This window comes from Hyperoodon ampullatus, assembly GCF_949752795.1.
Source record: "Hyperoodon ampullatus genome assembly, chromosome: 5".
Classification (NCBI taxonomy): domain Eukaryota; kingdom Metazoa; phylum Chordata; class Mammalia; order Artiodactyla; family Ziphiidae; genus Hyperoodon; species Hyperoodon ampullatus.
The window spans coordinates 80,541,166-80,566,770 of record NC_136918.1 but is presented as its reverse complement, the minus strand read 5'-3'; the positions used below and the strand labels follow the sequence as shown (position 1 = coordinate 80,566,770).

General features: G+C 39.1%; 1 protein-coding gene and 1 pseudogene across 3 annotated transcripts in view; both read right to left on the bottom strand.

The window, feature by feature from the left end:
- The window catches only part of GSK3B (glycogen synthase kinase 3 beta), a 200,276-nt gene extending 177,987 nt beyond the window's left edge, over window positions 1-22,289 (bottom strand). For both annotated transcript variants that reach the window (XM_079704208.1, XM_079704209.1), the window contains exon 1: window positions 22,149-22,289. In XM_079704208.1, coding sequence (XP_079560334.1) covers window positions 22,149-22,236 — 88 coding nt within the window. In that variant the 5' untranslated portion in view covers window positions 22,237-22,289. The remainder of the gene's footprint in view (window positions 1-22,148) is intronic.
- Window positions 507-759, bottom strand: LOC307053469 (nuclear cap-binding protein subunit 2-like; annotated as a pseudogene). Its single transcript has one exon. The product of its transcript is annotated as a nuclear cap-binding protein subunit 2-like (transcript).
- Window positions 22,290-25,605: the final 3,316 nt, after the last annotated feature.

Sequence of the window (25,605 nt, the reverse complement as noted above, 5' to 3'; positions counted from 1 at the left end):
AAATTCAGTTATCAAACATCTATTCCTAATTTAGAGTAAAGCTATATTACATAGCAAAACTCTACTTACTAAACTTGATCTCATGCAAACTTAAAATTTTAAAAATAGTAATTCCAGGCCCCAAGGTAGACCATGAACCTACTTAGATGCAAATATGGTAAACACTTAAAAAATTTTTTTCCAATCTTCCTAAAAGAAGTGTGTTTTGGCTGATGGATCAACATTATACGTCTGTTGCTAAGGAACACAATTTTTGACCTGGTAACTGAAATCATTCTGGTAATCTGACACACGACCAAGATGCTAAGACTATAGAATTAAAGGCATTCTTTTGGATTATGTCCTTTAATAATTTTTAAGTGGAAAACCATGAAGAGGCTTCCAGCTCAGTAGAGACATTGATTAAAGCTTGGTAAAAATGGGCAGGTTCGCAGACCTTGGGTAACGCAAGTCAAGTTCAACAGGCCAAAGGAGTGAGTTTTTCATGATGGGGCTCTCACCACTCACTAGTTTTGGGCCAGTTTTCCATAGCCTCCTCTCCCAGAATCATAGTCCTGATGATACTCATCTCGTACCTAGCCCCCAGAACACCCACGGCCATACTGCCTGCCCTCCTTAAAGCCTGTGCCCCAGTCTGTGCTAATGATCCGGTCATCTGGACGAGTTCCATTTATGTACCGCATGGCATTTTCTGCATCTGGTCTTGAACAGTATTCCACAAAGCAGAACCCTGTTTTCTTCATTTTTATCCAGGCCCATGATGATTTTCTTTATGTCACCACTTTTGCTGAAGAGTTCATAGATTTGTTCTTCAGTTGTGTAAGAGGAAAGATTTCCAACATACAATGTACAGCTTTTCTTCAGTAACTTTTCCTGTTCTTCATTGCCACCCATTCAGGAAACACTGTAGAAATCCTACAAGACAGTATCTTACTACTACCTAAATGAAGCTATAGGCTTTAGACTGCAGAGATAAACAACAGCAAAAGTTGAATCCGTTCACTGTTTGAATCTTGCAGGATGCTTGAAATTCATGATGGTTATGATGTGGAACTTTCTAAAGTAATGAGACCCAGAAGTGCTGGTCCCGGTACTGGCTCAGCTCGACGTAGGAGTCGCTCACAGCACCTTCAGGAGGCCACCTGACAAAGTGCAGAGAAGTGGCCGAGGACTCCGCCACTGTGAGAATAACGAAGCCACCCCGGTGGTGGCGGAACTGGCAATTGTTTTCAGCAACCATTTTCTAAAATAAGCTCAAAATAATAATACTAATACACATATGTATATATAAGTAACATGGCAAGTAATTCATTACTCTCCAAGACTTTCAGCGTAAAAGAAGAGCTATAAATATAAATCTTTAAAAAGTTAAAGGGAAAATCTTATAATCCTAAACCCTTAAACTGGAAACAAAATCAGACTTAGAAATATTAGTATGAACTCATGGTGTATTTTCTTTTCTTTTTTTTTTTTACTTTTTAAAATTTTTATTTATTTATTTTTTAAATTTTTATTGGAGTATAGCTGCTTTACAGTGTTGTGTTAGTGTATTTTCGCATTTAAATAATCATACAACAGACTAAGCAAAGTTGCAGAATATAAGATCAACACAAAAATCATTCACATTTTTATACACTAAGCAAATGAACACTCTGAAAAGAATATTAAGAAACAGTTCAGTTTACAACAGCATTAAAAATTTCAATTTAATAGCATAAAATACCACTTAGGAATAAATTTAACCAAGGAGGTACGACTTGAAAACTACAAAAGTTACTGAAAGAAATTAAAGAATACTTAAATGGAAAGACATGCCATGTTCATAGATCAGAAGGCTTAATATTAAAATGTCAATACTACCCAAAGCAATCTACAGAAGATTCTAAAATTCAAATGAAATTGAAAAGGATTCTGAATAGCCAAAATAATCTTCTTAATAAACTAAGTTAGGGCTTCCCTGGTGGCGCAGTGGTTGAGAGTCCGCCTGCCGATGCAGGGGACATGGGTTCGTGCCCCGGTCCAGGATGATCCCACATGCCGTGGAGCGGCTGGGCCCGTGAGCCACGGCCACTGAGCCTGCGTGTCCAGAGCCTGTGCTCCGCAACGGGAGAGGCCACAACAGTGAGAGGCCCGCGTACCGCAAAAAAAAAAAAAAAGAAAAAAAAGAAAAAACTAAGTTAGACTACCTAAACTTCCCAGTATCAAAACTTACCACAAAGCTAGAGTAATCAAGACAGTGTAGTACTGACATAAAGACAGAAATACAGATCAGTGGAACAGAACTGAGAGGCCACAAATAAACCCATGCATCTATATAGTCAACTGATAATCAACAAGGGTGCCAAGACACTTCAATGGGAAAAGAACAGGCTCTTCAACACATCGAACTTGGAAAACTGAACCCTTACTTCACACCATATATAAAAATTAACTCAAAAATGGGTCAGGGACCTAAATGTAAGAAATAAAATATAAAATCCTTAGAAGAAAACACATGGGTAAATCTTCATGATTTTGGATTTGGGAATACTTTTTCAGATATGACACCAAAAGCACGAGAAGGAAAGAAGCAGGTACATTCAACTTCATCAAAATTTAAAACTTCTGTGCATCTAAGTACACTGTCAAGAGAGTGAAAAGATTACCCATACAACGGCAGAATGTATTTTCAAATCATGTATCTGGTAAGGGTCTAGTATCCAGAATATATAAAGAAGGCTTACAACCCAACAACAAAAAGAAAAAATGGGAAAAGGAGTTGAATAGACATTTCTCCAAAGAAGATATACATATGGCCAACAAGTCCATCAAAAGATGCTCAACATCATTAGTCATTAGGGAAATGCAAATCAAAATCACAGTGAGATACCACTTCATACCAACTAGGATGGCCATTATCAAAACATGGAAAATAACAAGTGTTGGAGAAGATGTGGAAAAATTAGAACCCTCATACACTGCTGGTGGAAATATAAAATGAGGCACCCACTGTGGAAAACTGGCAGTTCCTCAGTAAACACCCAAGAAAACTGACAAGTGTTCCAAAAAAATTTGTACACATTCACCACAGCACTATTCACAATAGCCAAAATCTGGAAACAACCCAAACATCCATCAACTGAATAAACAAAATGTGGTATATCCATACAATGGAATGTTATTCAGCCATAAGAAACAATGAAGTACTGATACATGCTACAACATGGATGAACCTGAAAACACCTATGCTGAGTGAAAGAGGCCAGACACAAAGACCACATGTTGTCTGATTCTACTTATGAACCGTCCAGAACAAGCAAATCCATAGTCAGAAAGCAGATTAGTGCCAGGGTCTGGGGAGAGGTAAGAATGCAGAGTGACCACTTAATGAATACAGGGTTTCTTTTTGGAGTATGAAAAAGTTCAGGAACTAGATAGTGGTGATCAATAAACAATACCGTGAATGTACTTAATGTCACTGAATTGTACACTTTAAAATAGAAATGGTCAATTTTACACTGTTTATTTTACCACACACAAAAAAAATCACACACATACACACACCACACCCCCTAGCTCTGTCCAATAAAAGGGCCTACAAACAACACAACCATAGCAACAAAGACTCAGATGATGGTCTTTAAATATAATCTTACACTAAAAGGAATCAAAACCCCTTAGAGAAATAACTGGTTCTAGATCTGAGACAGGTGATGTACAAGATGAGCCTGGAACATCTTTCCATACTGGAAAACAGGGTTACCAAAGATTATTGAGGTTTTCTCGAGGAATACAGGAGCCAACATGAAGGGGCTCCCACTAGCTAAAGATGAGACAATTTGAGAATTAAAAAGAATAACTACAATGGATTATAACAAACATATCCAAAACCTGAGGTTCGTATTGATTCTTAAAGAAAACAAAACAAACAAACAAACAAACAAAAACCTCACTAGCCACCTCTCAAATACTAGGAAAAGAATAAGGCATTTATTCTACTGTTGTGCAGAATAATCATACAATTGATTGAAGTAAAGAAGTTCTTTTTTATAGAAGAGCTCCAGCAAATAAAACAGAAGGAATAAAAAAATATCACCACCATCAGATAGCGTGATCTAGATCAGGGTTGGCAAACTTTTTCAGTGCCAATAAAGAGCTAAGTTGAAAGGGAAAGAGAGAAGAGAAGCAGAATAGGAGAAAGAATGAAACTGTGACTCATTCTTCTCTTCCTCCACCTTAGTTAGTGACAAGGTAGTGAGGTGCTGCTACTAGCTGTTCCTTTAAAAATGTCCTGACATGGACAAAGAGTATTTTATTTTATAAGAAAAGGTTTCCCATGAAAATCACTCTGCCTCAAGCTTCACTGTGAAAACTGGTGTTCTTAGAGCCCCCAAAGATCTTGGCTATTTTCAAAGCAGGAAATAAAAATTTAGGAAAAGAAAAAAATTTGGGGGGGGGGGGTGGTGGGGAGGCTTTCTCCCCCACTTCCTCAGAACTGAAGAGGAATAAAAACTGAAGGAAGAAAAATACCATATTCTGCTTAACTCAATCCACAGTTAATAGTCTTATTAACTGGTTTTGAAAGGCTCTAAACATGTTTTCCAAATTTTCAGAGGGCACCTCAGACTATTTAACTCTACTGAGCAAGACTATAGACATCCAAGTTGGGAGAAAAAAATCTTCACATTCCATAGTAATCTGGTTTGCCCACCATAGTTAAACATTTAATAACTAATGGTCAAATACAAACCAAACTGTCACTGCATACAGACTAGCCTGAAAACAGCTTTCAGGAGAAAAATATACAGTATAAAAAGACTGACTACGGACTTCCCTGGTGGCGCAGTGGTTAAGAATCTGCCTGCCAATGCAAGAGACATGGGTTCGAGCCCTGGTCCAGGAAGATCCCACATGCCGCGGAGCAACTAAGCCCATGTGCCACAGCTACTGAGCCTGTGCTCTAGAGCCCAAGAGCCACAACTACTGAGCCCGTGTGCCACAACTACTGAAGCCCGGGCGCCTAGAGCCTGTGCTGCACAACAAGAGAAGCCATGACAATGAGAAGCCCACGCACCGCAACAAAAAGCAGCCCCCGCTCACCGCAACTAGAGAAAAGCCCGCATGCAACGAAGACCCAATGCAGCCAAAAATAAATTTAAAAAAATTTTTAAATATTGACTACACAGACATTAGATCTACTCAAAATACACATCTCACATTAAAAACAAACAAGAACTTTATGGGCACCAGGCCAACATCTGCTGATTACAAATAGTACTCACTGAAAAAGTGCCAGATGCCTAACAGCAACTGTAACTTTCTTAATGCCCTATAAAATATACCCAAGATAGGACTTTCATTCTAGGCATACCTCGGAGATATTGCAGGTTCAGTTCCAGACCATCACAATAAAGTGAGTATCACAATAAAGTGAGCCACACAAGTTTTTTGGTTTCCCAGCACACATAAAACTTATGTTTACACTACACTGTAGTCTAAGTATGCAATAGCATTGTATCTACAAAAAAACAATATATACACCTTAACTAAAAAATACTTTACTGCTAAAAATGCTAACCATCATCTGACAACACAGGGTTGCCACAAACCTTCAGTCTGTAAAAAATGTGGTATCTGCAAAGTGCAATAAAGCGAAGCACAGTAAGATGAGGTATGACTGTAATTTAGTAAGGCAAATGGTGATGATTTTTCCTCAAGTAAGTTTAAAAAAAGATTTGGAGGCTTTCCTTATGACCACCCTACACATGCCCATTAAGAAACAAAACAAAACAAAAAAACAGGACACAGAGAGGTAACAATCTACACCTAAGCCTTAATTACTTTTATTACTACCACTAATAACAGCAGCTAAGGTTACTCTGTGCCAGACACCTTACATGCGTAATTACCTCCTTTAAGCATCACAATCACCCAGAAAAGTAGGTATTATTATCACCACGTCCAGATGAGGAAAATGAAGCTATAAAAAGTTTGTAACTTGTTTAAGCCCACTATACCTGATCAAAGAGGTGGTTCTGGCCTTATAATGTCAAAAATGGACATAAAGCTATACATAACTAAACATACTATCAAATCTCACTCTAAAAGCACTTTAATTTACACAGTATTCTCTGAAACCTTCCCCTCTGGAGCATGGAGTTCATCCATGCAAAGCAAAGGACACAGGCCATGTGTCAGGTAAGTAAATTTATCCTTTCCTTCTTCCCTAAGTAGGGCAGCTTAGTCTCTTTCCTAGTATTACTGCTAAATTGCTGTTTCTAAAGTGTAAAACCCAAATGGGCAGTTCATTACAATTATATAGTAGCAGAGTAAAGTCAAAAGAGCAAAGATTTAGGAATCAGAGAGATTAGGGATCCATTCCCAGTTGTGCCCTGTTGCTAGTTTTGTGTTCTTTATCCTCCAGAAGGGCCTCAGGCTCCTCGTCTGTAAAATGGAGATATCACCTAGGTCCTGTACAGTAATGCTCTTTAAACGTTGGTTCCCCTCCCTTCTCTTCTAAAATAAAAGCAAGACCCAAATACCTAAGGCAAGGACTCCAAAGTGTGATCCAACAAACACCAACCCTTAGAGGGATCCTATAAGCAGCATTTCCTAAACTTCTTTAGCCACAGAATATTTATTACAGCATAACATTGCTTAAAGTAACTAGTGTAGGAAATGCTGACCAAAGGATTTTACATAGGTTAAAAAACAAAATGACACTTTGCTTCAGATGATAGCTCTTTTGGCTCTCAGTGTTCATTTTTATCCACTATCTAGTTCCTGCCTGCATTCTGGATAGCTGAGCTGGCAAGTAAGTGCCTTGTGGATATATGAATACTCCATTTATAAACTATTATACATTAAAACCCAGATGTCCTCTTATAAGTGTGGTCTGAAAAATCTAACAGGGCTTGTTACTGCAATGTTAACAGAAAACAGTATTTTTCCACTAGTCTTCCAGTTACAGAGTAGAAGAGACAGGGAATAAAAAGTTCACATATCAGTTTTCATTTACCAGAACTGTAGGACATAAACTAAATTACTACAAACATAATGTGTATCTGGCCTCACCTGTAGAGAAAAAGGCGGTACAGAGAATGGGAGCCAATTATACTGCATCTGAATTTTGTATCATCACAGGATTTTATTATAATCTGACACTTAAAACACTTATCAACTAAGAAAAGTTCCTCAGAAGCACAGAAAATTTACTCCAAGTCATGAAAACTATAAATCAATTAATTAATATTTAACTACCCTCAAAAGCTACAAAAATACTTAGAGAGAAAAACATGATTACGAACTGATGTATTAAAATTTGGTCTCTATGCTCAAGATTCACTGCTTTAAATTTCTGATTTATTTTTCAACATTCAACATTTATTAAGCATCAACTAAATAAAGAGGATCTTCATGTGCAACAAAAATGCAAAGCAACAAAAATTATTGAGGGACTTCCTAGGTGGCCCAGAGGTTAAGACTCCACCCTCCCAATGCAGGGGGCCTGGGTTCAATCCCTGGTCAGGGAACTAGATCCCACATGCCGCAACTATGACCCGATGCAGCCAAATAAATAAGTTAATTAATTAATTTTTTTAAATTATTGAGACAAGTGACCTCAGGAAACAATAAGGATGGAAGCAGGTGAGTGAAGTCTAACGCTTGCCTTGAGTCAAGCTATGATGTGTCAAACTCAAAATCGGTGTCTTCAAGTTACCAGAGGTAGCAAGGCTCCATTTTTGCACATCATTCACATTCTCTTAGGACAGTAAAGTAGTTGAGAAAAGAGCTCTAGATTAAATTACCTTGGTTGGAATCCAAGCTCTGCCATCTGCTGGTTCTGAAACCTTGGCAAAAGTTACCTAACCTCTCTAAGCCTCAATTTCCTCAATGATAATGGGATCTGGCTCATAACTGACTTTGCAATATGGATTTCAACTATATTTGTTACACATCTCTTACAGCCACTATTTCATAGATAATTTTAAAGCAAGGTATTTGCTCTTAGAATTTTTACTTCAAAAGGATAAAACAATTTAACTTTACTTGTATATGGCTGACAATTTACTTTCTTCTTGGTAAGCAACATTAATAAAAAGTAAAAGTTCCAAAGCCCTACCCTAAGAAAACTTAGTTCAACCAACTTCCCAGAATCTTCCCATTTTCTTTCCAAATTATAAAGGTCACATAGTGCAGCAGTTAAAAGAACAAATTCAAAGTATGACTACAAAATTTGCTGGCTGTGTAAGGCCCTCTAAGCCTCAGTTTCCTCATTTGTAAATTGTATTTGCCTTACAAGATTGTGGTAAAGATTAAATAAGATAGAAATAAATTGCTTAGTATAGTGCAATGACATACTAAGTACTGAAAAACCTTTTGTCTTTTATTTAAAGTCCGGTGGCCTGAGTTCAACATGCTGGGCCTATTCCCTACTAGTTGTTAGAACCTGAATATATCAATTAAAATATTTTCAACTCCATTATCCATTAAATGGGGAGAATATTGCCTCAAAGCATTATGAAAGTTATATGAAATATCAGCCCTTGGCACACAGTAAACACTCAAACAGTAGCTACATCTGAATTATTTTAGTTCTAAGATATGGGCTACCATCATAGCATCTAGGGAAACTCAATACTCATCATAATAACCACAATCTTTTTTCTAATTAACTTTTTCCCCAACCCTCACTCCTATGGCCAACAGCAGCATTTCTTACCTCTTCCCTAAACTTTAGAAAGTACATAGGCTTTCCCAGGTATATATAAGAAAAAAAATATATGTTGTTGTTGTTAATTGGGACATAAAGTAAAGCTACATTTTTAAACAATGTCTTACTCTTAAATTAGTAATGATAGTTGACAAGCTGTACAATTTATATTGATGCCATATACAAGACAGTGGAGTCAGAGGATCTTCTGCCTCTGGCGATCTTTCTTTTCTAAGGACCCCAGGAACTGGCCCACCTGCTCCTACTTTAGAAGTCATGACACACAAATCCTTTGTTTCTTACTAAGTACTCATTCTCCACTATAGCAGAAATAAAATACTAGAACATTTCCTCTATCCTTTGAAAGTGCACAGCCATTCTTTAACTTTCTATAAATTGACAGGAGGTAAATATATACTGTAAAGTCTCAATAAAGGTTATCCCTCATGTTCAACTGAATTTAAATAGAATTATGCTTTGTTCTTTAGTAACTCCTCTTAGGTTTCAATGGCACAGCAAGCATTTGCTACTTACAGAGAAAATAAATCTCTTCTAAGAATCATGCCCTAGGTCAGCCAAACATCTCACAATGTATACAATTAGTCAAAGAAGCAGATACAATGTTGATCAGTAAAAACCAAATTATTATCCTGACATCATGATTTCTCAAAACCCAATACAGACAGCCAAATTTTACAGCTATTTAAGAAGTTGGATTATTTAGTGGAGAGAACCCTTATTGCTTATTAATATTTCTTACTTTCTCTGGGAAAGCTCTTGAATTGATATACTAATATACACTAGTATATCAGACAAACACACACTATCCGAGAGGCACAAAAAGAGGCCTTGTAAAAATTACAGTTTTCATAAATCCCCACAATACAATTATATGTCTAAGTACATCCATGGTGAAAGGGACTGTTCATATTTAAATAGTCTGTTTACTTTGTCTCTTGCAGAATAAGCTACCTGGTAAAAATAAGGAAACTGATTTATCGCTTTTCATTATTCTAAATCTCTCTTCTACCCCCACCCTCTCCAAATAAACTCCTGGAAGGTTTGGGGGTATTGTACTAGCTGGACAGGCTCAATGTTTCAAAGGTATTGTGCTTATCAACCAGTGCAACCTAGCACCTGAGTTCTTTCATTCAGCTATCCATCCAGAGTTCACACCCCTCTGTGCTAAGCACACAGTATAACACAAGTGTCTATATCTCTGTGTCTGTTTGCTTTCCCTACTATTGTTCCTTTGTGTTTAAACAAAAACCCAGGTTTAACTTTATAAATTAATTTCTTGTATCAAAACTTAAATGTGGGCTTCCCTGGTGGCGCAGTGGTTGAGAGTCCGCCTGCCGATGCAGGGGACACGGGTTCATGCCCCAGTCTGGGAAGATCCCACGTGCCGCAGAGCGGCTGGGCCCGTGAGCCATGGCCGCTGAGCCTGTGCGTCCGGAGCCTGTGCTCCGCAACGGGAGAGGCCACAACAGTGAGAGGCCCGCGTACCGCAAAAAAAAAAAAAAAAAAAAAAAAAAAACTTAAATGTTTCTAGAAACATCAGTGACAGTTTAATGACCTGGAAACTCTAATACTATCATGTACAGTATACATGTAACTACCACGATAAATTACTCTCAACTCAAGTATGTATTAAGTAACCCACTATAGAAAGCACTGTGCTCCACACTACAGGAAACATAAAGGTGAGTAAAATACCATTTTTGCCATATTCGAATTTATAATCACCTAGAAAGAGACAAAACAAGTTAAACAGAATACAAGGCAGCACATAAGAAGAGCGACTGCGCTATAGGAGTTACATGCAAGTGCATTTCATGCCTTGGAGTAAAGGGCCAGGAAGACTAAGTAGTTGAGGTGGCGTATGAGACTCTGAAAGCTGGGTGGGTCTTTGAAACAGCAAGGGGAGAGAATGTATGACAAAGAATATTTAGACTAATAAGATCTCATTGGGACCAGGACAATCATGGCAATAACAACATCTAACAAGTATACCAATAAGAATTTTAATATACTTTTTAAGTGTGCTAAAATATGGGGAAAAAATCATTACTTCCTATACCAAGGACCTTTCTGAAGAACATAAATCTCTCAACCTACTTTAATGTGGTGTAAATTTCAAAATAAACTGAAGACATGACTAAAAACAAAACAAAGCAATGAGACCAATCAATGAAGTGTTTTTAAACTACATACACCTTATCTGTTCCTTTACAATAAATATATATATATATATATATATATGATTAGGCAGATTGACAACAATATTACACAGTAACGTAATTCCTGGAAAATTCTAAACCTGTACTGCTCAACATGTGGCTATTAAGCGCTTAAAATGTGGCTACTACAAATTAGTATGTGCTATTAAGAGTAAAATACCCACTAGGTTGTGAAGACTCAGTACTCAAAAAAGGTGGCAAAATTTATCATTAGTAAATTTTATACTCATTACATGTTGACATAATATTTTGGATAAACTGCTTTAAATAAAAATATATTCTTAAGATTAAGTTCACCTGTCTTTTTACTCTTTTTAATGTGGCTCCTAGAAAATTTTAAATTACATATGTGACTCACATTTGTGGCTTCCATTATATTTCTATTGAATAGGTCTGGTTTAAACAACTACTTAACATTTATATTGTTCAGATTTCTGTACTTGCTTCATGTTGGCATGGTAATCACTTGATCACAATGATACTAAGTAACCTTCCAAACATTTTGCCTCAGCATCTAGATACTGAAAAGGTGAGACACCTGCCAAAAAAGTGTGTCAGCTTCTTAACTACCCTTTTGGAGCAAATGTGGAAAAAACAACCAACTAAAAACTTTTCCAGATACATTTACCAAACAGTTATTTTTTATTTTTATTTTTTTTTTATTTTTTTATTTTTTATTAGTTTCTGCTTTATAACAAAGTGAATCAGTCATACATACACATCTGTTCCCACATCCCTTCCCTATTGCGTCTCTACCAAACAGTTAATACTCCAGGCACTGCTAGCTGATGTCATGAGACTATGTTAGATAAGAACTACTCAGGGATGCAAAGAGATGGGATCCAGGAAATAGGACAGTGGACCCTAAAGAGCAGTGAAAGAAGTTAGAGGATGACAGCTGTATAGCAGAGGCCTGGAGAACAACCAGGCCAGATCCCAGTAGGACAGCACTCCAGGAAAAGAATGGAGGGTAGGGCAGAATCTAGAGAATGCTTAATAAAATTTGAGGGGAAAAAAATGAAGACTGTGATCATTGCAAGCTGTGCAAGAAAAAGAAAACTGCAACAAAAAAGTGTAAAAAAAAGTTGAAAGCAAAGGAAGTGTGATCGCCACTTCAGAAACAGTTTGGTAATTCTTTAAAATATTAAACAGTTACCATATGACCTAGCAATTCCACTCCTAAGTGTACACCCGAAGATCTGAAAATATATGTCCACACAAAAACTTGTTCACAAATGTTCATATCAGCATAATTCATAATAGCCAAAAAGTAGAAACTATCCAAATGTCCACTGACTGATGAACAGGTAAACAAATGGTGGCATTTCCATACAATGGAATATTATTCAGCAATAAAAAGTAATGAAGTACTGATAAATGCTACAACATGGATGAACCTAGAAGACATTATATGAAGTAAAAGAAGCCAGTCACAAAAGGCCACATATTTTATGATTCCATTTACATGAAATGTCAAGCATAGTCAAATCCATAGAGACAGAGAGTAGATTAGTGGTTGCCTGGAGCTGGAAGGAAGGGAAATATGAGGAATGACTACTAATGGATACAGGGTTTCTTTTTGGGGTGATTAAAAATGTTCTAAAATTAGATTGTGGTGATGGTTGCATCACTCTGTGAGTACTGGAAACCACTGAACTGTACACCTTAAATTAATGAATTTTATGGTATGTGAATTATATCTCAATAATGCAGTTTTTAAAAGGAAATGTAATCATTGTACACTATTCACCTTGATGTCTAGATATTGAGTACTGATCATCTGAATAATAATTTTAAAAAATAATTATTTAACTAAAAATGGTGGTATAATTACATTAGTAAGATAGTAAAAGGGAGATGGTGATGACAATAAATAATATCTAAAAATAATTTTAAGACATAGACAAATAGTACACTAATTAAAATTATGATAAAACTACTAGAGGAAATAGCTGTCATAGTTAAGGTTGCCTCTGAAAAACAGAAATGAGGGAGAGGAGTTACGCTTCTATATTGAGACTTTCTGCACTATTTGATTTCTTTAAATCATATGATAGAGTGTATTACTTAATAAAAAAAATTTTTTTTAATTTTTTAAGACTAAGGAATGCTTGGTTTGGGAGCAGAATGAAACCATGCGCTCTTAAAGAGGTAAAAGGCACAGGCTTCATTGACATTGACGCACTCTGCGCCTCTGATCTCTCAAGAGAACAGGTTTTCTCATCTAAGATGTTCAAAAAATGCAAAGTTAAAGGAAAATATCAATTATCTTTTATCTTTTTCTTTACCATGAAATAAACAGCTATTTCCAGTAAGAACACACATAATATCTACTTGACCTTATAGATCATTTCTAAAATACACAAAGAGTGGCAAATATTTTAAATGTGCCACTAAGCGTTCATTGGTTATGCCTATTATCATTTTACCTCTTATTACCAAGAGAAGCACTCTCTCATCTTTGTATTTACTCCCCATCCAACTCATATTAAAAAAATAAGGGTTTAGTAATCTACTAGGATGAAAAACAATAGCAATTTTCTAGAATAACTGATTTAAATTTTGTTTTAATTCTAACACTCTTATGCTAAAGCCAGTGTTAATTTAGGTCTGTATACACAAAATGTTATTTCATAGCAGAAATAACCTGTAAAGATTCAGAATATCTATGGAAGGATACTTAAGAAATTGGAATGCTGACTGTCTCCAGGAAAGAGGACTGGTAGTTACAGAGCAGGAGGGGGAGAAAGACATCACTGAACACTTTTAAATTTTGAATCATGTGAATAAATTCCATTTTTAAAAGCAAAATATGTAAATAAGACAAACATGGAATTGTCTATCATACAGCATCCAATTTATATTATTATTGTGATTGTTACTATACATTACGTAAATGATATACATATATAATTTATTATTATTATTGAAACCCTACCAACTCAAAGCTTCCCTCTTCCCTTCAGAGTTTAAATAATGTGTAAAGTGCGAAAGCTCTGAAATTCCAGTAAGACAGCAAATGCACCTACAATACCGTCAGTCTGATGCCAGGCATAACTCCAGCACTCCAATTCTCCAGGTGCTGCCTTTATGAATTCAAAAGTCTAGGATTAGCAACTCGACTCAACTCAATAACTTCCACAAAGATCATGAAGAAAGTGGTTAATCAATTAAAAAGAATTAACTGATTTTACGTAATAAGGGGAAGTAGAGGGAGTCACATTTTTAAAAGATAGGTTAGTCTTCCTTAGAAAGATATCTGAAACATCTTCTCACTTATATTAGTCAATTAAGCCCCTAAAAATTTCTCAGATCTCCATAAGAGAAAAAAGTACTTTTTCATGATTGTCCTTTTTCTTCAGGTCAACAATTAAGATACCCACCTTTTCAATTCTCATTATAGAGGCCATAAGTGTATTTGGTAAAGTGACTCTCTAACAGCTAATCATAATTCATAAGAAAGATTAAATGACTCCACGCAGTGCCTTCTAAGCATTCCACAAAGGTATGGGCATGTCAAAATCCAAACAGCAACTCCATATATACCACAGAAGAAAAAATAAGACAACAAATCTTAAATCAGATAAAATGCTGTTGCTGAGTAATATACATAGATGGGCAATGGAAGAAAGAGTTGGAAACGATACTCTGGGCTAGCATACTGAAGACTTTAGTACCTTCATCCATTATCACTGAAAGCCAACTGGAATTGGTCAACCAGACAGCGATGACCCAGTTCTCTTCCTCATCACTTCAGGTAACCAAGAAATTAGAGACTGTTTAATGCAGTGAGAAGTTGAGAAGCCCAGCTACCCAGAAGAGACCTTCCTGACTCCTGTCCTTTTGAGAGAGTGAAGTTAGTATAATTTAACCTTCTCTAGACCAAAATTTTGAACAATTATCAGAGTGATTTCCCCTGGGGTTGTGTGAGGCTACACTAAGTAATCGCAATATGCTTGTTTTCCTGAACTGTCTGTCTATACTTTTTAGAAGGGGTAATGCTTAATATCAGTGTAATTCACTCCCTTCTAATTTGCAGTTAAAAAAAAAAAAGACAAGTGAATGACTTAGAACTATGTGTTAAAGAATAAAAAAAGAACTCTAAATAAAAGCCAAAAAATAACCTATGAGGAAAGAGCATGCACCATTTGTGTGGGGATTTTAGCTGCTCAGGAGCCTTTTTGGTTCACTTGCTGATTGTCAAATACCAACAAATTCCAAAAAGGTGATGTTCCAAATAACCCAACTGCACATTGATGCATAGCTGTTATTCTTTAACAACAAGTACAACAACAACCTGAAGGCTCACAGTTCCAGGCATAACAAGTGTCCAATAGATACCTGACTAATTGGTTGTGTACATATAATAAAATTTCATGAAGTTTGCTGTCAAATATTAAAAGAAAGAGTAGAACACTTAAAATACTTCACAACCTATAGGAAGAGATGGAGAGAAATAATCCTTAATAATGGCTAATTTGGAGAATCACATTCTAATATTACCTGGAAATATAAATACACCAGATTTACTTACGATCAGTACTTACCAATAAAAACCAGTGTTCCAACTGAACATTAAACAAAAAAAAACATATACTACATATTTTTCTTTTTGTGCCGACAAAAGCCCTAACATTTTCATTTTCAATGTTTGTCTTAACAAGTTTTCCCTGAAATCTTAAAAGAATTGAGAATTTTTTCCAATATAATTGTAAGTAATTAAATACTATATTTGCTAACATGCCTGAAACTAATTTCAAAAGCATGAAAGCCTTACACAGTCACTGCTAAATTATCAATGGAAGACTATCCTAAAAGAAAAGGCACTTCAGCTTATCTCTGGAATCCAAGTGTTAAGACAACAGCAATCCATTCTCTATAAAATATACAATAAAGAGCGAGAGCTCTAGAATCAGAATGCCTGTATTTGAATTCTAGCAGAGCAATCTTCTAGTCAGGTAATGTTGGACAAGTTGCTTCAGTTCTCTAAATGTCATTTACCTATCTATAAGGTGGGGATAATAGTATTAGCTACTTTGTAGAGTTGTAATGATTAAAATGAGCTGTTGCATGTAAAGAATTTAGCAGATTGCTTATTAGCATTTAACAAACATTCAATAGACATATCACAAGTCAATCACGTTATTATTCACAGCCCCTTTCTATTAAAGCAACCTACTTATTTTTGGCTTCCTAAGCCAAGGAATTCAACATGATACAATTAATGGTAATGAAAAAATGGAGTATTAATGTTACTGCTTTGCACCAATGTTACCAATATTTTTGCCTGCCTAGCTACCATCTCTTTGGCTTTAGGGCATGCTTATTCAGTCCTAGGACTGTAAGTTCATTTAAATTATACCACCATCTAAAACACAAGTTTCTATGGGAGTTTGCTAGTGGCCTAGTGGTTAGGATTCCGGGCTTGCACTACCGTGGCCCGGGTTCAATCCCTGGTCCGGGAACTCAGATCCCACAAACCGCGTGGTGCAGCCAAAAAAATGTTTAAAATTTTAAAAATACAAGTTTCTAGGAAAATAGTGCCTCGTTCGTCAGGAATGTTTACTTTTCATTATTAAATTGATTTGAAAGGACAATCAAGAAATTAACAACTCCAAACTATATTAATAAAGGAACATGTTAAAGGTTCATATTCATGCCATTGTTGGCCATGGTATCCTGGAGACAAAAGGAAAACCTGGTTTGGCAAAATTAGTTTCAAAATAACCAAAACATCATTGCCTCAATATGATCACACTAAAATGCTTCTAAGAAAACTATTCAATACAAAAATATAAGGTTCAACCATTTACAGAATTTCAACTTGCACACGCTTTGAAAGTACACTTTTCTCCCCAAAACATAAGCAAAAATGAGAAAGGAGATCATAAACTAAGAATCCAAATCTACAAAGTTGTGTCTTTGTATCTTGTTTCAGACCAAGTATATTACAGACATGAGCATAAACTGAAATAATTTACTGAATGTCCATCACGTGCTGAATGTTAACTCATTTTTTAAAAAAACTAGAATAAAAACTCAAGAATAAATAGAATAGAATAAATATCCCTTTATCAATTTAATGGCAGGAAACTTGGGAAAACAAATTGTTCTCCTTTAACTCTGTCAGTTTTTCCTTGCTGTTTTATTCACACAGGTCTTCATATAAATATACATTTCTATATCACACTCAACCAAGGTCAAAGACAATTTATATAACCAAGGATGATTTGTACAACCCAAGATGGAAGCAAAGATTGCAACCTCTACTTTAAAACCAGTGAACCATGAAAATGCTTCTATCCTTGCAATCATGCAAGGCTCCCTCTCCATACTATCCCCTCCAACCCCTCCCCCCCAAAAATAGGCTAGAAAATGATGCTAAACATTCCAATAAATTCATTTACTCACGGTGATTATGTTCTTAGTAGAACAATGTCTGGGAAATCAGGTTGGTTCTGTTAGTACCAGCATATAATCCCATCACACCCATGTGCTCTGCCCCTCCATTCTCCTATTGCAGGGTGGAGCATCACAAGAGACACCACAATCCCACAGCCTGCCCAATCCCACCCCTGTCCCACAATCCCATGAGAGTTATTAAATGTATGGAACTGCGGCACATGCACGTTTCACAGCCTTCTCTACACATAATGCACACACAAAAACAGAGCTCCCTTGGTCTCAGAATCTGCTGCTGACACCTAAGAAACTCTGGCTTCCCCAGCCTTGCTGTTTCTCCAAAACAGCATCTCACACCAGCAACCGAAGTCCAAAACAAGGGGCAGACAGCACAGGATACAAGTATATACTGATTTTCAGCTGAACTATGCAAGTGAAATGAGAAGATGTCGCCTCATTTTCTAAATGCAATTCCCAATCAGTCATAAATTGATTTGTGAACCTCTGGGTTCCCTTGAAGTTTTTTCTTAGTACCTGTGCCTTAAAGTCATTTCACAATTAGCATTCTAGAGGTGCATGTAACAAGAGAGCATGGAATTTTTATATGAAGGTCTAGTTTTTTTAACAACTCTAGAAAGGTCTGGTTGGGAAAGGAATGAAAACAATGAAAATGAAAGTCTGGTTTTCAGTTTCACACATGAACTCTCTTCCACACTGGATAATCTAGAATTGGTTAAATTCTAATAACCTGATTTTTATATGTCACAAAGAGATTAAATTCCCTCAGGAATAGAGAAACTCTAAGTTGCCACCTGCTCTTTGGTTTTAGTCGCCATACAACTAAATACTGCACAGTAATATGCAACTACCATTAATTATTCACTTCACTAAAAAAAAATTGATCTAAAAAAGTTTTATATGAGGAAATAACTTCTCCCTGACTTAGCTAGACAACTAGCTAAATTTTCACTAATAGTTTATCAATTCCTTACTTTCTCTATTTTGAGTAAAATATCATGTGATTTTACAGAAGAACTTCATAACTATTTACATTTATTTAATAACACTTGAATATGGACGAGGACAAAAAAAATGGGTTCACCATAGCGAGTAAAAAAAAAAAAAAAAAAAAAAAAAATCAGAGACTTCCCTCGTGGCACAGTGGTTAAGAATCTGCTTGCCAATGCAGGGGACACGGGTTCGAGCCCTGGTCTGGGAAGATCCGCCATGCTGCGGAGCAACTAAGCCCGTGCGCCACAACTACTGAGCCTGTGCTCTAGAGCCCACGAGCCACAACTACTGAGCCCACACGCCAGAACTACTGAAGCCCGAGCACCTAGAGCCCGAGCTCTGTAACAAGAGAAGCCTCCGCAATGAGAAGCCCATGCACCACAACTAGAGAAAGCCCACGCGCAGCAACAAAGATCCAATGCAGCCAAAAAAAAATTCAAATATACTGTTTTAAACTTAGCTCAACAAAAAAAGGCAAAAATACTTGTTATAAAATCAACTTTTAATTTCTGCTGGAGTCTGCATATTACCATTATTTTAAACGCAAGGTTTACTTAAGAATAACCATTATTTATGAAAAACTAGTTTTAAGCATGTACCGAAGATTAAATTAAAGGCTGTATAAAATATCTAAAATTTTTATGTCACGGTTTAGCCCAAAAAGTATTTTCATTGTTTTCAAATAAATTACCATCGGGTTACTATAACTAGGTTTCAAGTGTGAGGTTTTTGAATCTACATAAAAAATTATTTTCTTTTTTAGGACTTTAAATGGAATGCATATAAATAAAAACCTTTAGTTTACTACTGAAAATAAATCTGACAGTTTTGGGTTCAGAAAAATTAGAAACAGTTCAAGATTGTAAAGTTAAATATCATTGCCAGTAACCAACTGCTGCCTCTGAATTTCAAGAAAACCTATTGTATATTAAATTTTTAAAAAGTGAACTCAACTACCCTCTCATCTCAGCACTTTCTCAACTTTCCCATTACAATCAACAATATAACTTGGTGGTCAAATCTTCCAGACCAGTAACATCAGAATTTATTTTTAACTCCTGACTCCTTCCCAAATATTCCCCTTCAATCCAATCCAAAGCCCTGCCAGTTCTTCATTCACGCTGTCTCGCAAATGTGCTTTCATCTCATTTTCACACTTTATATATTCTCTCATTCTTCATGACATACCTACTATTCCCTAAAATGGCTCTGATGTTTTGTTTCTAACCCATCAACTCAGCTGCCCAGATCGTCTTCAAATATTTCGTTCAGCAACCTACAGTAAATACCAATCTCTCCTGAATCTCAACCAAACTCTTACAGACCCCCTTTGCCCTCCATCAGTTAACACGTTTCTCAAATTCCATCTCTTCTTGTTTTCCTATTTAGGCCCCTTTCATTCAGATTTACTAACCTGCTTTATAAATACAAAAATCACTACCTCTGTGCGTCTGTCCATTCCTTCCATCTAGAATCCTCTAGGCTTCTCTGTCGATTCAAGTTACTGCCTCCTTTAACACCTGTCTTAAAACACACCTCTACAGAAGTCTTCTCTCTCCGGCCCTCTACCTCATCCCTTCATTTCTTGTCCCTCTGAACAAAGCATTCTGTTTGCATTTATCGTGCAGTCATCATGATATTGTTTTCACACTTTGACCTATAACCTGTCTCAACAACTGACAAGCTTTTCAGGCCAAGGACTATAATTTCTTACGTATCTCTCATCTGAACAGGGGTCCCTTAGAACACTAGCAATCCAACAAACGCTTAATTACTCCCCTTTCTTCCAAAATGTCCTTAAAGTCAGGGTTGTCAAAAACACATAATTAGCACTGATCTCCAACTTTTAAAATGTTAGGTTGACCTATATGGTAACAGAAAAGTCAACATTTTAACCTGCACACTTTCCAAGAGTTACTCCATCCTCAGGCAACATCCACACAGGATTCAAAGAGAATCCTGGAAACTAAATGAAAAGTCCCCAAATTTAATATTATAAGCTATCCTATTTTGCTCTCTGAAATAGATCTAATACATTAATTACCTAAAATTGATTTCGAGTGGTTTTTAAACCAAGATGAAAAACATCCTAACACTCCAGTACCACAAGAGGCTCTTAAGTAGCTATTATAAGATTTGCTTCATCATAGCAGAAAATTACCCCAGAATTTAAAAATATTCCTCTCAAATGACCCCATGAAGTGCTTAGAAAGCTTGACCATTCCCTGAAAGATGCATCATCAGCTTCCCTCTTCACGTACCCTGCATTCTGAACTAGCTAGTTACCAAAAAAAAACCCAACAACTTAACTCTCAAAAATAATCTCCCATTCAGTTATTACCTTAGACTACCCTGTTTCAGGCAAGTTCCAAAAGCCAAAATGAATTGAAATCCTGAGTTCAAATAAGAGTGATCATTTTATGTTGCTTAAGGACATAATCAATTTCATATAACAGCATATACTTTTTAAAAATCTCAGTTCAATTCTCTCCTTCTAGGCAGCAAAACAGTTTTTCTTTGCCCTCATCATGCCCCTTTCTGGAGGAATAAGGAAACAATACAGATATTTTTGTCAAATTCTGTAAGTATGTTTAAATAAACTGTCATTAAATACCACATAAACATATCCACATATAGAGAACATTAAAACATTGGACACTTAGTATAGACTTGGACACTCAACATAGACTTTTCTGCACAAATCAGGAAAGACGGTACACTCTAGCAACAACCTTGAACACAGCCCAAGTATCCCTATTATACGCAGGACCACAGCCTTCTGCAAAACCTATGATGGAAAGGTCTAAATCCATATTCTTCTAACTCCACAGTCTTATCTAAATTCAACAGGAAACCAATGCAAGAGTATTTTAAATAGTCTTAAGAAGGAACCCCTGAACTCTAGATCATTTAGCAAGTACTGAGTGCCATGGCACCCTAAAACTGAACTTTAATGATGAGTCCGTGACAATTAACATTCAACTTAGCATTTGGCAACATGACAATACAAGCCCCAATCAAAACTTGGACATACTTCCAAATTACCTTTTGATTAAACGTTAATTCTATAGTGGTAGATTGGTAACGTCAAAATGGGAAGGTTAAGAGATAACATATTATATACCACTTATCCAATTTAGAACAATGCATGTTGAGATACTACTGCTACTGCATATCAATCAGCCCCACCGGTCCCTTCTAAAGGGAAGAATCAAAGCTTGCCTCCAAACCGGAATGTGGTTACGGAGCAAGTTCATCTCTAGATTATGAACGCATACTTTGTATAGTCATATAGGCAAGAAAGAAATGTTACGAGACAGTGACATTTAGCTCCTCTATTAAGTATACAAAACTATGATAACCCCTGAGACCTGAGCTAACTGAACTATCCCTCATTCCAAAAGACACACTCTGCAAAGGCACATAATGGTTTATGAGTCTTGTCCTTCGCTTTATTCAAAAGGATGAGCAAGTAAACACTTCCATCGCTATTCTAAGATGGAAAAACTCAACCGCTTGATAAAGCTATCAACTGCAAGAAAACTATATAAAAAGAACAAAGTTTCAGATCGAATCATCCAAATAAAAATTATATTCCCTCAATTCAAGGTTAATAAGACCGGGGGAGGGGATATGGGAGGAGAAAAGAGGGAGCTGCCTCATCCTTGACCGAAGACAGGTTTTTGCCCTTTTTCATTACCTCCGGCTGTTATAGCAGAAGGTCTCACATTTAAGATCCTGATATTTTAAAGTCTCTTATTTAAAGAGGTGGAAAAGGGGTGTAAAATAAAATCAATACTCACTGCTAACTTTCATGCTGCCAAAGGCTGAAGGCTGCTGCACTGGCTTGCAGCTCTCCGCAAAGGAGGTGGTTCTGGGCCGCCCTGACATGATCACTCTCTTTCCGAATCACCTTCTTTTCCTTCCTTCCTCCTCTTCTTCCTTTTGTTTTATGTTGGGGTGTTAGGTTAATGATAAATGCAGCATTAAGTTCTCCCACAAGAAAAAGACTTCGTCCTCTTGGCTTTTCACTCCTTTTGTACAGCTATAAAAAAAAGCGAGCGATGTATTTCTCCTTGAAGCCAGATCAGTACGGATATTTAACATATAGATGATCAGGAGCTGGGAAAAAAATACAATTCTTTCCCCTCCCTTTCCCTGGAGGGGAGAAATGGTTGGGAGATCCTAAAAAATATATATCACGTGAAACGGGGGCAGATACTTGATTGAAAATAAGTACTCTGAATATTATATTTTCCTCGGGGATTTTTTTTCCGAGTCAATGAAGAAGGGAAGCGGCGGAAGGATCACGAGTCTCACGCTTGAAAAGAAAGGGGGATGGGAAGGAGGGAGGGAGAGGGAGGGGGTGGCTCGGAGATGCGTCGGGAAACGCTGCAGCTCCGACAGCGGCGGGATCCGGCGGCCTGACGGCAGGGGCCCGGCGAACTGGAAGGCAGCGGAGTCGCGAGTCAGTCAGAGGCGGGCGGTGGCGGCGGCTCCTCTCCTCATTGCGCGAGGAGCAGCTGCACTCGGCGGCTGGATCCAGCGGCCATGGCGGCGGCGGTGGCGGAGGCAGCTCCCTTCAGACCCCAGGCAGCGGCTCCTCGACTGCTCCCCATACGCCGGGGACATGGGAACCCAGCAACCGCTTCCGTCCCTCGGGGCCCCCTCCCCCGTCCAAGGCACCAGCGCGGCCGCCCTCCCGCCCCTCGCTTCTGCACGGTCCCGCTCAGGAAGTGTCCGCGCTTTGCCCCCAGCCCGGGCCCTGTCAGTGGCTGCGGGGCCGGCTCCTCCTCGCTTCCTTCCTTCCTTTGTCACTCGGCCCGGGCGGCGGCGGCGGCAGCAGCGGCAGCACAAGCCTGCATTCGCCCGGGTCGGGGGCAGCTCTGTGTGAGGAGTGCCGTCTGCGCAGCCGCCTAGCTTTTCCCCTCTCCCCCTCCCCCCTCCTACTCGTCCTCCGCCTCCTTCCTCCCCCACCCAGCCTTACACCGCCCAGCGCCCCCGCGTCCGCGTAACAGGCGTCTGGGAATCGCCGGCCGAGCCGAGTGTCCTCCCCCTTCGGCAGGGGAGCCGAAGCCCGAGCGGAACCAATCACGGATGTCGTTTGTTTGCGGATCCTCCCGGAAAAAGCCGATCGACCTGAGGAGCCAATTAGAAAGTGTCGCTGGAAATTCACGCCCAAGGACGGAAAATGCCGAAGATAGCCGACCGAGAAGAAGGTGGGTTCGCCTTGTCTTGTGGCTGGCTGGAGGAGAAATTCGACAATGGCAACAGTGACCAATCGGAGTCGCCGGCCCTCAGGAAAATGCTTGAAGAGTTAAGGACGGTGAAGCCCGGAGTCGCTGGTGAAACCGCACGGCTGGGCGCCGTGGCCGCTTTGTAATTGGCCGAAACTCCGCTGGGAGTGCACCTCCCTCGGTGATTGGTGAAGGAATGGGGCTTCCGAGGACAGTCTGGCCAGTCAGGACGTCCCCTCCCTCGACGAGGTGGGGAGAAGTTGAGAGCGAAGGGAGGGCATCTATAAAGCGCCTTCTCATTGGCCTGAAGCTCTGGAGCCGGAGTCGGGGCAAAAGGGAAAAGGAGGGACGTCGAAACCCGTAGCGGCAGCCAATCGGCCCTCGCTGCCGTCCAATCGCAAGACCTAGCTGCAGTGTGATTGGCCTTCGGCCTCCGGTGGCGGTCCCTGGAGTGGGGAGAAGCGCGACTGGGGTTGTGGTGGATGGTTAGACGGGCTCGCCTGCGGCTACTTGCAGCTTGTATGGAAACCGCAGATAGGGAGCGCGAGTCCTTCGCGAGCCGGTGTGAAACTGATGCGGTCGGCTGCGCTGGGCTCGGAGCGCTCGAGCGGAGGGTTGAGGGGTCTCCCCACCCACTGGAGGCTCTCGGCGGGGCGGGGCTAATTCTGCGCGCCCGAGGCCCCTCCGCCCAGGAGAGCGCGTCCCGAGCGCCGGCGTCTTCCCCGGAAGGGCCAGACGGATTCAGGGCGCCTCCCCGGCTGGGTGCGAGTTCTCGGGCGCTAAACTGAGAACAAAGCTTCCAGAGAAGCAGCGCCCCTCGGCGGCCGCGCCCCGCCCAGTCGCGGTGGCCATTGATAAGAGTGAGGGCGACTGCGCCTCGTGCGCCAGGCCAAGCCCGGCCTTCCAGAAACGCCCCTGAGAAATGAGCTCATGCTGGCTGCGCGCGCTCCTCGGTCGCGACTGCCCAGCGCAGAACGGGCCCCAAAAGCAGGTGAGGGGAAGTGCCGTCAGGTCGGATATCCCGAAGACTGAGGAAACGGGGAGTCAGAATAACCCTTTGTAGTTTTTGGTTCTTTGGAACTAGGGTGATCTATAAAAGTACTATATAAGTTGGTTTCGCACGTAGGCCAGTGGTCAGATTCCCGTGGTTTGCCTAAGGACAGTGAGGTATGGCTACAGAAAAAGTAGAAAGGACTGTTGCCATCAGTCCCGTGGTGTCTGTAATTTCCACCTGCAGAGTCATCCCTTTCTGTTAAGATACTATCTCTGGGAGCACATATAAAAATACACATACTTGGTCAGGTTAACTAGCTGTTGCTTTGGAAAACTGATGAGGAACTTGGGACAGAACAAAGTAAGCTTTGATGGGAGAACGGAGAGGTCTAGATAGTGTTTGCAAACTCAGATGTCTACAGAGGCCAGAAAAGCAAAGCAAATGAGTGATACTGGCCTGGAGTAAAACAATAGGGAATGATAAGCAACGTGGCAAATTGGAGTGTCCGTGCTGTAACTGAAAGGAGCAGCTGTTCGGCTCTAGCAGATTGTTGCCCTGAAGAATGTGGATCCAGTGTTCTGAGGTATGCTGGTTTTTTCCCCCAAGAGAAACCGTAAAGCAGGATTTTTGTATGAAATCCCTCGATTTTTACACCAATATTTCCAAACCCTACAGGCCGAATTAAAAACATCCCAGGGTAGATGTGGCCAACATGCAATCAATTTGTAATCTCAAACCTGGACATAGGTTTTTTTACATAGCCCAGGAGTGGTAGCAGCTCTTGTTCTTTGCAATGAAGAGAGAACATGAGGCCTCTGGATGTCATGGAGAAGGGTAAAGAATGTTAAAAGCAAACTCAGTGCGTGGCAATTTTGTCAAATGATTGTTGCCTCTCCCTGCAAACTATTATGAAAGACCTTTGCCACTAGTCCCTAAAACACTGTGAGGCAAAGCTCGAAATCCTGCCTTCCTCTTTACTCCCCATCCCTACTCCCAGTTATACCAGCAGGAAAGTGAATAACAAATGTT